The 15743-nt window shown below is 46.8% G+C and overlaps 1 protein-coding gene across 8 annotated transcripts in view; it reads right to left on the bottom strand.

Moving 5' to 3' along the window:
• The window catches only part of LOC110510956 (trafficking kinesin-binding protein 1), a 66415-nt gene that overhangs the window by 9032 nt on the left and 41640 nt on the right, over positions 1–15743 (bottom strand). For 7 of the 8 annotated variants that reach the window (XM_036966224.1, XM_036966207.1, XM_036966252.1 and 4 more), the window contains 11 exons: positions 15576–15692; positions 15130–15230; positions 9991–10099; positions 9675–9753; positions 9180–9310; positions 8833–8907; positions 7455–7592; positions 3560–3636; positions 3189–3422; positions 2123–2430; positions 353–781 (listed from right to left, as the gene is read on the bottom strand). In XM_036966224.1, coding sequence (XP_036822119.1) covers positions 353–781; positions 2123–2430; positions 3189–3422; positions 3560–3636; positions 7455–7592; positions 8833–8907; positions 9180–9310; positions 9675–9753; positions 9991–10099; positions 15130–15230; positions 15576–15692 — 1798 coding nt within the window. Of the gene's footprint in view, positions 1–352; positions 782–2122; positions 2431–3188; positions 3423–3559; positions 3637–7454; positions 7593–8832; positions 8908–9179; positions 9311–9674; positions 9754–9990; positions 10100–10364; positions 10384–15129; positions 15231–15575; positions 15693–15743 lie in introns of those variants that run through there. The other variant, XM_036966233.1, reaches the window with a different exon arrangement.

Here is a 15743-nt window from a genome sequence, read left to right as displayed (position 1 = left end):
GGTGTGTCTGGATGAGGTGGGTATGTCTGGACACGTCTGGATGAGGTGGATGTGTCTGGACGAGGTGGGTATGTCTGGACACGTCTGGATGAGGTGGGTGTGTCTGGACACGTCTGGATGAGGTGGGTGTGTCTGGACACGTCTGGATGAGGTGGGTGTGTCTGGACGAGGTGGGTGTGTCTGGACGAGGTGGGTATGTCTGGAGATGTGTGCATGAGCGTGGAGGGATCGGGGACCGACGGGCAGGCGAGGAGGGGATGGCTATGGCCAATGAATGCCCCAATATCCTGAGGTTGAAGGGAGGGCTTGGGACGTCCGGTGCCTGTGTGACCCATTTAGCAGGCTCCCTCACCAGACACCCCGTCAGCGGCTGCAGCCTGATCCTGGTTCTCCTGGTTCTCGCTGTCTGGAGGTGCAGGGGACGACAGTGATGTGCTGCCTGGGCCTGTCTTGCCCTCTTCCCTGGCTTCTCCCTCTGGAAGGTTGTTGTTGATGGATCTGCCGCTGCAGGAGGAGGAGCAGGAGGAGGAGCGGGTACGGAGGCCCTGCCGGCTGAGGATGGAGATGCCACTACAGCCGGGGGTAGAGCCTGAGACAGACAGGTGGTCAGACTCCTCCACTACCTCAAAGTCCTCCTCCTCAAAGTCAGTGAACAGGTACATGTGCTCCAGGTCTAGTTCCAGAGGACGGAAGCCCTTAGTGACCACACCAGGCCGCGTGTCCAGGATCCCACCCAGGTTGGGCTGAGCCAGCTGCTGCCACTGGTGCAGGGTGGCCGAGCCTGGGAGGGAGAATATCAAACGTTAGACACGCATATATTATTAAAGTGTAATGATAATGTAATAAATATGAGTATATATTATTATAGTGTAATGATAATGTAATAAATATGAGTATATATTATAGTGTAATGATAATGCAATAAATATGAGTATATATTATTATAGTGTAATGATAATGCAATACCTGTTAGTGTATACTATAGTGTAATGATAATGTAATTAATCTCAGTGTAATGATAATGTAATAAATCATAGTGTATATTATAGTGTAATGATAATGTAATTAATCTGTGTATATTATTATAGTGTGATAATGTAATAAATGGTAGTGTATATTATAGTGTAATGATAATGTAATAGCAGTGTAATAATGTAATGAACTCACAAGTGTTGATTCATTGTGCATGTTAATGGTGTTGTCACCAGGTGGCACTAGAGACCCAGATTAGATACTCTACTAGATGTTTCTACGTCCCAAATGCCACCCTACATCCCTATATAGTGCCCTCTGATCTCTGGTGATTTTTCAATCAACCATTTAATCTGACAAAAAAAAAAGCTGAAAAACTTGATAACATTTGGAAAATGAATATATATAGCATTTTAATGTGGGAAAATATGTAAGAAAAACGTAGATAAAAATGTGAAGAACTTGTCTTTTATTTGGTTAAACGTGTGCTTCATACCTGATCTATAACTGCATCTATCGACAAACACAGTATCCAACTTGTATTTCAAACAGTAGCATTCAGGTTCTTTCAGGAGATAACACAAATATGTAGCAAATCTCTCGACAGCTTTTTGAGGATGCCTGATATGTTTGGAGATGATTTGACATGGACATTAGAGTAACAGGCTGTATGGCTGTTTAATGTAATCTCTCCTTGATAAAACATAGGATGAGAGGCACAGGGCCTCAACGATGCTGTGAAAAAGACCAGGAACAGGTCTGGATTTGCTGTGCATGATGATAACTAAACCAGGTTAAACTAATGTGTTTGGCAGGGCTGGTGGTGGGCCGGTCTAACTCGAAGTAAAAGCTCAGACACACCAATAACGGTTTCTGGAACTTGGCACCTCTGAACGTAGTTTGCGAACATATTTATTATGTAGAATCACTTAAAGAGTTTTGGCAGTCAGACGTCGACAGCGGGTGGTCCCTAAAACACAGCATGCTGAACGATCGGCAGACGTAGGCTAGATCCACATTCGGTGTGATCTGTGTGAGCCTCAACTCTAACTGTAGATGTGGAACCAGCAGCGGGGGCTGGGTGAGTCAGAAGTAGAAGGAGTACTGTGTCAACCAGCAGCAGGGTGAGAGGTCGTGGGGGAGGAGTCACCTTCCAGTGGCTTGACGATCTGCAGCTTCTCCGGCAGGTAGGAGCGGGAGCTGAAGGAGTACCCAGACCAGATGGAAGAGAGGTGGGTTCCTCCCAGGGACATGATGCTCTCTGTGGGGGTCATACTGCCGTTGTCCACCTCTCCCTTCTCCACCAGCCCCTGGAGCTTCCGATCCCTCTCCTCCTCGAAGAACCGCCGCTCGCTCAGGTAGTTGTCCCGCCGCAGGGAGAGACGTCGCAGGGCTGCTTCCAGATCCTGAGAGCCCGGCGTTCCAGGGGTCCCTGGTTTCTTGTTGGAGTCATCCGTACTGGGGGGGGGGGGAGAGAGAATAGAGCAGAAGACAACATGAGTCTTGGCCATCAACCTGCATTTGCTGAGGACAGGAGAAACTGTGTACATAGTATTTATTTATTCAATCTAGTCCTATTCAAGTCTAACAAGAGGTCCTATAACTGGTTTTCTGTACTCAATGAGACACTGGTCCTGTACATAACAACGTGAATAGCAACAAGACTGGCTGATGACATCAACAAAAATAGTCAGTTATTTGCGGTTGTCAAACCTAATAACAAAAATCACCAATGGTCATTTGACGTCAACACAAGACGTTTTGACTTTCCTAGCATTATGTGCAGAGCCACAACATAATCAGTTGTTACAGGAGAAACTACTGTTTGGCTTTATTGTACCGTGGTTGCTATGGGAACTAGTAAAGACAAACTTCTTCCTTTCCCTCTTGGTTTACACAGCAAAGCCATGGATATTGCTGTCAGTGGTGTTGTTGTAGAGTCAGCAAATTACAATGATAGCAGATATGCATTCAGGAAACCGTCTTGTTAACACTCTGATAGACTTTACTGGACAACTACATGGATGGGACGACCTCTGACTTGTTGTTCCAGCCAGAACTTTACTTGATCAAAGAAAGACAGACAGACAGACAGACAGACAGACAGACAGACAGACAGACAGACAGACAGACACAGAGAGGAGAGAGAGAGAGATTTCATATTCAAAGTGAAAGAGAGCCAGCCAGCGAGTAGAGTCATGTCTCAGTCCCAGTACCTGTGGTCAGGCGTCTCCAGTATGAAGCTGTTGGTGTGGTTGTCTATGAGGATGCTCCCCATATCTCCTCCGTACAGGCTGGAGCGGGGCGTGGACAGGCAGCTGGAGCGGCCAGAGTTCAGACAGGACGACCGGTTGGAGCCGGGGATGTTCATGGGAGACGGGGCCAGAGAGGAGCGCTGACGCATCAGGTTAACGTTTTTCACAGTCTCAAACACACGCTTGGGGTGCAACCTACACACACACATACCATACACACATACCACACACACATACCATAGACACACACATACCACACACACAATATCAGCATAGCTCTAAAATGGGGTTAGATGTACTTCAGTAGATATTGGTATTGAATGAGGGCCTACTTCTGCTCTTCCACTTCCGGGTCATCCATAGCCAGCCCCTTCCTCATGGTGCCCTCAATCTCGGCAGCTAGAGAGTCCTGGGAGGACAGACAATAATAGTAATGATGATGAGTACTATGTGACTAGTCTCTGAAGTCCCAGACCTAGGGACTGTGATTAATAAAGATTCTCTTGGTAACGTTGAAAAGGGGGGTGTCCTCTTCAGACAGACAACTCTCCCAACAAATCACAAGGCATGCATGCCAGAATGTCACGATTCAAAACAAAAGTTGGCAGGCAAAACCTTTGCAGTAGTTTAAGTGAAGGTAGTTGATGCAAACTAACCACTCACGTAATGCACTCATTAAAAATAACCTCTGATCACCATATTTCTAGCTACTTTTTTGTGTCCGGGAGATGTTTAAGCTAGGACAACACGCTAGGACGACACGCTAGGACAACACGCTGATAAGGCAGTGACGTTGTAAATAAACCCTAATGCCAAAGTGACGTTGTAAATAAACCCTAATGCCAAAGTGACATTGTAAATAAACCCTAATGCCAAAGTGACATTGTAAATAAACCCTAATGCCAAAGTGACATTGTAAATAAACCCTAATGCCAAAGTGACATTGCAAATAAACCCTAATGCCAAAGTGACATTGTAAATAAACCCTAATGCCAAAGTGACATTGTAAATAAACCCTAATGCCAAAGTGACATTGTAAATAAACCCTAATGCCAAAGTGAATAAATAAACCCTAATGCCAAAGTGACATGGTAAATAAACCCTAATGCCAAAGTGACATGGTAAATAAACCCTAATGCCAAAGTGACATTGTAAATAAACCCTAATGCCAAAGTGACATTGTAAATAAACCCTAATGCCAAAGTGACATTGTAAACCCTAATGCCAAAGTGACATGGTAAATAAACACTAATGCCAAAGTGACATTGTAAATAAACCCTAATGCCAAAGTGTCATTGTAAACCCTAATGCCAAAGTGACATGGTAAATAAACCCTAATGCCAAAGTGACATGGTAAATAAACCCTAATGCCAAAGTGACATTGTAAATAAACCCTAATGCCAAAGTGACATTGTAAACCCTAATGCCAAAGTGACATGGTAAATAAACCCTAAGGCCAAAGTGACATGGTAAATATACCCTAATGCCAAAGTGACATTGTAAATAAACCCTAATGCCAAAGTGACATTGTAAATAAACCCTAATGCCAAAGTGACATTGTAAATAAACCCTAATGCCAAAGTGACATTGTAAATAAACCCTAATGCCAAAGTGACATTGTAAATAAACCCTAATGCCAAAGTGACATTGTAAATAAACCCTAATGCCAAAGTGACATTGTAAATAAACCCTAATGCCAAAGTGACATTGTAAATAAACCCTAATGCCAAAGTGACATTGTAAATAAACCCTAATGCCAAAGTGACATTGTAAACCCTAATGCCAAAGTGACATGGTAAATAAACCCTAAGGCCAAACTGACATTGTAAATAAACCCTAATGCCAAAGTGACATTGTAAATAAACCCTAATGCCAAAGTGACATTGTAAACCCTAATGCCAAAGTGACATTGTAAACCCTAATGCCAAAGTGACATGGTAAATAAACCCTAAGGCCAAACTGACATTGTAAATAAACCCTAATGCCAGTGACATTGTAAACCCTAAGGCCAAAGTGACATTGTAAATAAACCCTAATGCCAAAGTGACATTGTAAATAAACCCTAATGCCAAAGTGACGTTGTAAACACTAATGCCAAAGTGACATTGTAAATAAACCCTAATGCCAAAGTGACATTGTAAATAAACCCTAATGCCAAAGTGACATTGTAAATAAACCCTAATGCCAAACTGACATTGTAAACCCTAAGGCCAAACTGACATTGTAAACCCTAATGCCAAAGTGACATTGTAAACCCTAAGGCCAAACTAACGTTGTAAACCCTAATGCCAAACTGACGTTGTAAACCCTAATGCCAAACTAACATTGTAAACACTAATGCCAAACTGACATTGTAAACCCTAATGCCAAACTGACATTGTAAACCCTAAGGCCAAACTGACATTGTAAACCCTAAGGCCAAACTGACATTGTAAACCCTAAGGCCAAACTGACATTGTAAACCCTAATGCCAAACTGACATTGTAAACCCTAATGCCAAACTGACATTGTAAACCCTAAGGCCAAACTGACATTGTAAACCCTAAGGCCAGAGTGACGTTGTAAACCCTAATGCCAAACTGACATTGTAAACCCTAATGCCAAACTGACATTGTAAACCCTAAGGCCAAACTGACATTGTAAACCATAATGCCAAACTGACATTGTAAACCCTAATGCCAAACTGACATTGTAAACCCTAATGCCAAACTGACGGAGTTAAATCTACAGGAGGGTATCTCTCCAGGAACAGAGTTGGAGTGAAAACCTACAGGAGGGTAGCTCTCCAGGAACAGGGTTGGAGTGAAAACCTACAGGAGGGTAGCTCTCCAGGAACAGGGTTGGAGTGAAAACCTACAGGAGGGTATCTCTCCAGGAACAGGGTTGGAGTGAAAACCTACAGGAGGGTATCTCTCCAGGAACAGGGTTGGAGTGAAAACCTACAGGAGGGTATCTCTCCAGGAACAGGGTTGGAGTGAAAACCTACAGGAGGGTATCTCTCCAGGAACAGAGTTGGAGACCCATGTTCTAGAGAGACTATGTGACTGAATTGAGTTAATTTGTTAGAGAATCTTCTGGGCCCCAAAAATCAGCCAATGGATTCTGGACAAACAAAACAAGACAGGATCCATCACACGGAAGTAACAGGGTTACATGGGAACTAACCCAGCCTGTTAATCCTACTGTAAACACCTCAAAACATTACTTCTCTCTACAGGGTCAATACCAGCCATCTCCTTCTCCCCACAGACCACATTCACTACAGCTAGACGCTAATACAGATAAGGTGTCTACCTCTCTCTACATTACATTTACATCACAGTTCTGGGGCTGGGGAGTTACGTCGTGGCCAAGGCATTAGGGTTACCTCCCTGCTCCTCACTGGTGGTGAGTGGCAACACATCAAGCAGTCAGAGATGCAATAGACAAGTTGTCCACTCACCCCCTCGGCATAAACAATGCTGTTAACATCTGACACCTGAGGAATGGGGTTGAAAACAAAACCTGATGAAAGGAAATCCATTTCCCCTCTATACCAGTTACAGCCCTCTCTCCATTCCACTCTGCTTCAATCTGTTCTTCCCTCCTCATGCTCACTCCTTCCCTCCTCATGCTCCCTCCCCCCTCCTCTCTCATACTCTATGCCTCTCTCCTCTCTCATGCTCCCTCCTCATGCTCCCCCCCCCTCCTCTCTCATACTCTATCCCTCTCTCCTCTCTCATGCTCCCTCCTCATGCTCCCTCCCCCCTCCTCTCTCATACTCTATCCCTCTCTCCTCTCTCATGCTCCCTCCCCATGCTCCCCCCCCTCCTCTCTCATACTCTATCCCTCTCTCCTCTCTCATGCTCCCTCCCCATGCCCCCCCCCTCCTCTCTCATTCTCTATCCCTCATGCTCCCTCCCCATGCTCCCTCCCTCCCTCCTCTCTCATGCTCCCTCCTTCCCTCCTCATGCTCCCTCCCTCCCTCCTCTCTCATACTCCCTCCCTCCTCTCTCATACTCCCTCCCTCCCTCCTCTCTCATGCTCCCTCCCTCCCTCCTCTCTCATGCTCCCTCCCCATGCTCCCTCCCTCCCTCCTCTCTCATGCTCCCTCCCTCCCTCCTCTCTCATGCTCCCTCCCTCCCCTCTCATACTCCCTCCCTCTAGTCTGTCCATAGAGAACAGGAAGGGTTGAGGTGTACTGAGAGGTAGTGATTTATTACTCTGACCCCTGTGTATGTGTCTCACCATAGGGAACAGGCCCAGGGAGTGGAAGCGTCGGGGTGTACTGAGAGGTAGTGATTTATTCCGGAGGTTCTTCAGCTCTTCCTGGGCCTCATGGAGCATCTCCATACACTCTGCATACTTATCCTCCAACTCCCTCAGCTAGACGAGGTGAGAGAGAGGTTAGAGTAGAGTAGAGTAGAGTAGAGTAGAGTAGAGAGAGAGGGGAGAGAGAGGGGAGAGAGAGGGGAGAGAGAGGGGAGAGAGAGGGGAGAGAGAGGGGAGAGAGAGGGGAGAGAGAGGGGAGAGAGAGGTTAGAGTAGAGTAGAGTAGAGTAGAGTAGAGGGAGAGGGGAGAGAGAGGGGAGAGAGAGGGGAGAGAGAGGGGAGAGAGAGGTTAGAGTAGAGTAGAGTAGAGTAGAGTAGAGTAGAGTAGAGAGAGAGGGGAGAGAGAGGGGAGAGAGAGGGGAGAGAGAGGTTAGAGTAGAGTAGAGTAGAGTAGAGTGAGAGGGGAGAGAGAGGGGAGAGAGAGGGGAGAGAGAGGGGAGAGAGAGGGGAGAGAGAGGTTAGAGTAGAGTAGAGTAGAGTAGAGTAGAGTAGAGGGGAGAGAGAGGGGAGAGAGAGGGGAGAGAGAGGGGAGAGAGAGGGGAGAGAGAGGTGAGAGAGAGGTTAGAGTAGAGTAGAGTAGAGTAGAGTAGAGTAGAGAGAGAGGGGAGAGAGAGGGGAGAGAGAGGGGAGAGAGAGGGGAGAGAGAGGGGAGAGAGAGGGGAGAGAGAGGTGAGAGAGAGGTTAGAGTAGAGTAGAGTAGAGTAGAGTAGAGTAGAGTAGAGTAGAGAGAGAGGGGAGAGAGAGGGGAGAGAGAGGGGAGAGAGAGGGGAGAGAGAGGGGAGAGAGAGGTTAGAGTAGAGTAGAGTAGAGTAGAGTAGAGTAGAAGAGAGAAAAAAGAAAGCGCAAGAGAAGAGGAGCAAGGAGATTATCAGAAAACTATATGGACAATATCACAATTGTTGTAAATAATGTAAATGATAATCATATGCTGTTGAAGCATCAGTGGGACACCAAACACTATTCTATTTAAATATGGTTAGAGATTGTATTGTATTGAATTATATAACCCAACTTCCACTAGACTCATTCCATGGAGGGCCGAGTGTCTGCATGTTTTCACTCCTCCCTTGTACTTGATTGATGAATTAGGGTCAGTAATTAGTAAGGAACTCCCCTCACCTGGTTGTCTAGGTCTGAATTGAAAGGAAACACCAAAAACCAGCAGACACTAGGCCCTCCATGGAATGAGTTTGACACCCCTGGCATAATGGAAAACATCCCTAGCGTGGTAATTGGGTCTCGTTAGGCAGTGCTTATTGTCCTCTTGGTAATTGATTAATGAGGCCTTACTGTACCTCAGCAGTGAGCTGGCGCTGGGCATCTTTGGCAGCCCCTAGATGCTGGGTGAGCTCTTGGTTTTCCACTGTATACTGTGGAACAGACGTGACTGTTAGTCCCTTAGGGCTATAAGCTCACACACATCATCATCGACACACTGACAACAGCTATAACAGACTAGTTGTGTTCCAGGTCGGCGTCTTTGCAGCTGTGCCTTTCTGAAGATGTCTATATTATGAATATGGTTCTACTTCTCCAGGCGTTGTGACATCAGAAGAATCTGCAGAGCGGGACTAAGAAAGGCGACCTGGAACGTGTCCATTGGCCTGGACCAGTCTGGGTCATTACTGGCCTGGCCACTCACAGACTTGGACTTCTTCTGCAGGTCTACGATCTGGGACAGGAGGTGTGTGATCTCCTCCTGCTGGCGAGACCCGTCGTCCGTCTTCCTCGCCAGCTCCTCCGCCAGGGTGGACATCTGGTGGTTGGCATCTCCTAGTGGGTACACGGGATGGGGCGAAATAAATGACATGAGCAATGAGCATCCACCATGAATCAGTGTTGTTGACCTCTCATAGACCTCCTCCATAGCAACACTTAAATGTAGCTCCAGTGATATATGATGTTAACGGCCTAGCTAGGTGTTAGTAATATCTCCACCTAGTTCTCCTCATATGGCTCTCACACATCCAGTCCTATCAGAAGTGTGAAGGGGAGTGAACAAGGGCAGAGGGAACATCCTTATTGGAATGAAACACTGCCCTGTTTTGCTTTCTCTCAGAGGGCCTAGGGGACAGAGGAGGTGAGACCTGAGCCGTGTGTGTGTGTGTGTGTGTGTGTGTATGTGTATGTTACTCACTCAGCTCTTTGACGACGTCGTTGACCAGCTGCTGCTCCTTCTCCTCGTACTCCTCTGTCTCCGTCTCCAGGTGACTGGCCTGGTGGGGGATGACAGGATGCAGCCACACATCATCATCATCATCACACAACAGGAGAGCTGGGTGTAAAGTACTGGCAGCAGTACTTATTCCAGTCCTATTATCACTGGTACCTCTGGTTTACTATGAAAATACTCAGTCCCCAAAGCAATGAAATTAATATCTGACCTCTCCTTCACAGTATGGTCAGCAGGACCATAGAACTACACACAGGGTTAGTTAGCGACATGACTTTACCTCTGATCTGAGAGAGATGTTCTCTGCCTCCAGGTCTTTGAGTTTCTTCTGCAGTGAGTCCAGGGGGAAGTATCTTGGCACCGACAGTGTGGAGTCATTGTGGCGGATGCTGTGTGGACGAGACACAGTGACCGGTCAGTAAGTGACAAGAGACATAGGCTTCGTCCCAAATGGCATCCTATTCCCTACGAAGTGAACTACTTTTGACCACCAGGGCCCGTAGTTCAACATGTTGTGCACTATGTTTGACCAGAGCCCTATGAGCCCTGGTAAAAGGTAGTGGACTACATAGGGACTAGGTTGTCATTTGGGACAGAGATTTGTAAAAACAGGGAATCATATCCACCAAAGGATAATTTTTTAATTTATTTCACCTTTATTTAACCAGGTAGGCTAGTTGAGAACAAGTTCTCATTTACAACTGCAACCTGGCCAAGATAAAGCAAAGCAGTGCGACAAAAACAACAGAGTTACACCTGGAATAAATAAACGTACAGTCAATAACACAATGGAAAATCTGTATACAGTGTGTGCATATTAAGTAAGGAGGTAAGGCAATAAATAGGCCATACTGGCAAAGTAATTACAATTTAGCAATTAACACGAGTGATAGATGTGCAAGTAGAAATACTTTTGTGCAAAAGAGCAGAAAAAAAAAGATACAAAAAAATATGGGGATGAGGTAAGTAGTTGGTTGGATGGGCTATTTACAGATGGGTCTATTTACAGATGGGCTATTTACAGATGGGCTGTGTACAGATGGGCTATTTACAGATGGGCTATTTACAGATGGGCTATTTACAGATGGGCTGTGTACAGATGGGCTGTGTACAGATGGGCTGTGTACAGATGGGCTGTGTACAGATGGGCTGTGTACAGATGGGCTGTGTACAGATGGGCTGTGTACAGATGGGCTGTGTACAGATGCAGCGATCAGTAAGCTGCTCTGACAGCTGATGTTTGAAGTTAGTGAGGGAGATAAGTCTCCAACTTCAGTGATTTTTGCAATTCGTTCCAGTCATTGGCAGCAGAGAACTGGAAGGAAAGGCGACCAAAGGAAGTGTTGGCTTTGGGGGTGACCAGTGAAATATACCTGCTGGAGTGCTTGCTACGGGTGGGTGTTGCTATGGTGACCAGTGAGCTGAGATAAGGCAGAGCTTTACCTAGCAAAGACTTATAGATGACCTGGAGCCAATGGGTTTGGTGACGAATATGTAGTGAGGGCCAGCCAACGAGAGCATACAGGTCGCAGTGGTGGGTAGTATATGGGGCTTTGGTGACAAAACGGATGGCACTGTGATAGACTGCATCCAATTTGCTGAGTAGAGTGTTGGAGGCTATTTTGTAAATGACATCGCCGAAGTCAAGGATCGGCAGGATAGTCAGTTTTACGAAGGTATGTTTGGCAGCATGAGTGAAGGATGCTTTGTTGCGAAAGAGGAAGCCGATTCTAGATTCAACTTTGGATTGGAGATTTTATTGTATCTTTATTTAACTAGGCAAGTCAGTTAAGAACAAATTCTTATTTTCAATGACGGCCTAGTGGACAACTATAAATACCTAGGTGTCTGGCTAGACTGTAAACTCTCCTTTCAGACTCATATTAAGCATCATTGGCCTGTTCAGGGGCAGAACGATTTGTACCTTGTCAGCTCGGGGATTTGAACTTGCAACCTTTCGGTTACTAGTCCAACACTCTAACCACTAGGCTACCCTGCGCCCCAATGATGCTTAATGATGCTTAATATGAGTCTGAAAGGAGAGTTTACAGTCTATCCAGACACCTAGGTATTTATAGTTGAACAGCATGCATTTAGTTTTACTAGTGTTTAAGAGCAGTTGGAGGCCACGGAAGGAGTGCTGTATGGCGTTGAAGCTCGTTTGGAGGGTTGTTAACACAGTGTCCAAAGAAAGGCCAGATGTATACAGAATGGTGTCGTCTGCGTAGAGGTGGATCAAAGAATCATCCACAGCAAGAGCGACATCATTGATATATACAGAGAAAAAAGTCGGCCTGAGAATTGAACCCTGTGGCACCCCCATAGAGACTGCCAGAGGGCCTTGAGATACCAAGGCTGTTGAGTCTGCTGATAAGAATACGGTGATTGACAGAGTCGAAAGCCTTGGCCAGGTCGATGAAGACGGCTGCACAGTACTGTCTTTTATCGATGGTGGTTATGATATCGTTTAGGACGATGAGTGTGGCTGAGGTGTGCCCCTGACCAGCACGGAAACCAGATTGCATAGTGGAGAAGGTACGGTGGGATTCGAGATGGTCGGTGATCTGTTTGTTCACTTGGCTTTCGAAGACTTTACAATGACTGGGCAGAGCTGGCAGAGGGGTTCAACACCATATACAGACCAGACTGGAACCTTCTGCATAATTTAGACAACAAGGATAGATGGAACAGTCAATCAATGTTTTACCACCAGTGTAACAGGACGCATGGTAGTGTCTGCCATCAAGACACTAGTGGGAATGCCACGGTCCTGGTTTTCACCCAACCGCTCTGTGTTTGAGGGGTAAGAGAAACAGGTCAGTTTGTCTGTATTTTCCCCCTGAGAGAACACAACAAACCAACCCAGCCTGCTGCCTGAGTGTCACAGTACCTCTGTCTGAGAGAACACAACAAACCAACCCAGCCTGCTGCCTCAGTCTGTCACACAGGGTCACAGTACCTCTGTCTGAGAGAACACAACAAACCAACCCCAGCCTGCTGCCTCAGTCTGTCACACAGGGTCACAGTACCTCTGTCTGAGAGAACACAACAAACCAACCCAGCCTGCTGCCTCAGTGTCACACAGGGTCACAGTACCTCTGTCTGAGAGAACACAACAAACCAACCCCAGCCTGCTGCCTCAGTGTCACACAGGGTCACAGTACCTCTGTCTGAGAGAACACAACAAACCAACCCAGCCTGCTGCCTCAGTGTCACAGTACCTCTGTCTGAGAGAACACAACAAACCAACCCAGCCTGCTGCCTCAGTGTCACACAGGGTCACAGTACCTCTGTCTGAGAGAACACAACAAACCAACCCAGCCTGCTGCCTCAGTGTCACACAGGGTCACAGTACCTCTGTCTGAGAGAACACAACAAACCAACCCAGCCTGCTGCCTCAGTGTCACAGTACCTCTGTCTGAGAGAACACAACAAACCAACCCAGCCTGCTGCCTCAGTGTCACACAGGGTCACAGTACCTCTGTCTGAGAGAACACAACAAACCAACCCCAGCCTGCTGCCTCAGTGTCACACAGGGTCACAGTACCTCTGTCTGAGAGAACACAACAAACCAACCCAGCCTGCTGCCTCAGTGTCACAGTACCTCTGTCTGAGAGAACACAACAAACCAACCCAGCCTGCTGCCTCAGTGTCACACAGGGTCACAGTACCTCTGTCTGAGAGAACACAACAAACCAACCCAGCCTGCTGCCTCAGTGTCACACAGGGTCACAGTACCTCTGTCTGAGAGAACACAACAAACCAACCCAGCCTGCTGCCTCAGTGTCACAGTACCTCTGTCTGAGAGAACACAACAAACCAACCCAGCCTGCTGCCTCAGTGTCACAGTACCTCTGTCTGAGAGAACACAACAAACCAACCCAGCCTGCTGCCTCAGTGTCACACAGGGTCACAGTACCTCTGTCTGAGAGAACACAACAAACCAACCCAGCCTGCTGCCTCAGTGTCACACAGGGTCACAGTACCTCTGTCTGAGAGAACACAACAAACCAACCCAGCCTGCTGCCTCAGTGTCACAGTACCTCTGTCTGAGAGAACACAACAAACCAACCCAGCCTGCTGCCTCAGTGTCACACAGGGTCACAGTACCTCTGTCTGAGAGAACACAACAAACCAACCCCAGCCTGCTGCCTCAGTGTCACACAGGGTCACAGTACCTCTGTCTGAGAGAACACAACAAACCAACCCAGCCTGCTGCCTCAGTGTCACAGTACCTCTGTCTGAGAGAACACAACAAACCAACCCAGCCTGCTGCCTCAGTGTCACACAGGGTCACAGTACCTCTGTCTGAGAGAACACAACAAACCAACCCAGCCTGCTGCCTCAGTGTCACACAGGGTCACAGTACCTCTGTCTGAGAGAACACAACAAACCAACCCAGCCTGCTGCCTCAGTGTCACAGTACCTCTGTCTGAGAGAACACAACAAACCAACCCAGCCTGCTGCCTCAGTGTCACACGGGGTCACAGTACCTCTGTCTGAGAGAACACAACAAACCAACCCAGCCTGCTGCCTCAGTGTCACACAGGGTCACAGTACCTCTGTCTGAGAGAAGATGGGGATTTTCTGGACAAACAAATCAAAGGCCTTTATTCATCTTAAAGAAAACAGCCTTGAAGCCGTCCTTAAGCAGGAGCCACAAAACATATCAAGTACCTGTCCTTTGGATGGACTTGTGGGACCAGTGAAATAAGAGCTTAAAGGCCCAGTGCAGCCAAAAACTAGACTTTCTGTGTTATATATACACATATCCACACTTTGAGGTTGGAATAATACTGTGAAAATGATGACAATGCCTTTTTAGTGTAAGAGCTGTTTGAGAAGACCACATGAAATGTCAGCCTGTTTTGGTGGGTTGAAGTTTTACATTTGTTAATAGAACAATACGAGAGTTCCAAACATCTCTCCCAAAAACAGCTCGTTTTCAGTCCCCCCTCCCCACTCAGACCACTCCCAGACAGTCCTAGCTAAATTCTTGCTTGAGAAATTGTTCTTTGCTAAGTAGCTATTTTTGTTAATTTTTACCATTTTAATTGAAAACAAAATTACAGTAAGGTACACAATTGTTACCCAGATGTGATTTGATATCGAAAATAAAAACAGCTGCATTGGCCCTTTAAGTTGAAAGGTTATATCATTGTAAAAGGAGAGTAGAAGTGGGAGGAACAAGAGAAGAGAGACCTTACGACAGACCATAGTGGCATAGTGGGGGTTTACTGACAACGGCAAAATTAAGGAGTTTTGCTTTAAGAGGAAAACATGGATGTGATGAGTGGAGGGGAACAGGTCCGGTTGCTGCCTTTAGCAGAACAACAACCATAGGAGTTGGCTATAAACCACAAACCGTTATCGGAACCAGGCTAATCTCACAGGTCGGGATGACAGATAGCAGACTCACGGGGTACAGGTGGACGAATCTCCTTCACTCTCCTCTGCTGCACTAGTGTAGAACTGGAGAAGCTCATCTTTCATAGACAGATCATGGCGCAGCTGAGAAACCTGCAGAGGGAGAGAGGGGGGCAGAGAGGATGAGAAGGGAGAGAGATGAGGGAGGGGGACAGAGAGGATGAGAAGGGAGAGAGATGAGAGAGGGAGACAGAGAGGGTGAGAAGGGAGAGAGATGAGAGAGGGAGACAGAGAGGATCAGAAGGGAGAGAGATGAGGGAGGGAGACAGAGAGGATGAGAAGGGAGAGAGATGAGAGAGGGAGACAGAGAGGGTGAGAAGGGAGAGGGGGACATAGAGGGTGAGAAATGGGGGAGAGAGATAAAATATCAACATTATGTCACATCTTCTCCTGGTTCTGAGAGAGAAAAGAGCACACGTACACACACTCCACACACACCTCCTCTCGAATGTGCTCCACTTGCTCCTCCAGGAATTCATTTCTCTCACTGAGGGTTTTGTTCTTCTTCAGCAGTGACTGGCCGATGCGGGCGGCGAGCTCCAAGTCCCGTTCTTTCTGCAGGGGAGACAGAGGGGCTGGTTAGAGGGGCTGAGCATCATGATCTAG

This window comes from Oncorhynchus mykiss, chromosome 3 (genome assembly GCF_013265735.2).
Source record: "Oncorhynchus mykiss isolate Arlee chromosome 3, USDA_OmykA_1.1, whole genome shotgun sequence".
Taxonomy (NCBI): Eukaryota; Metazoa; Chordata; class Actinopteri; order Salmoniformes; family Salmonidae; genus Oncorhynchus; species Oncorhynchus mykiss.
The sequence above is the reverse complement of the archived record's forward strand: the minus strand, read 5'-3'. Positions and strand labels throughout refer to the sequence as shown.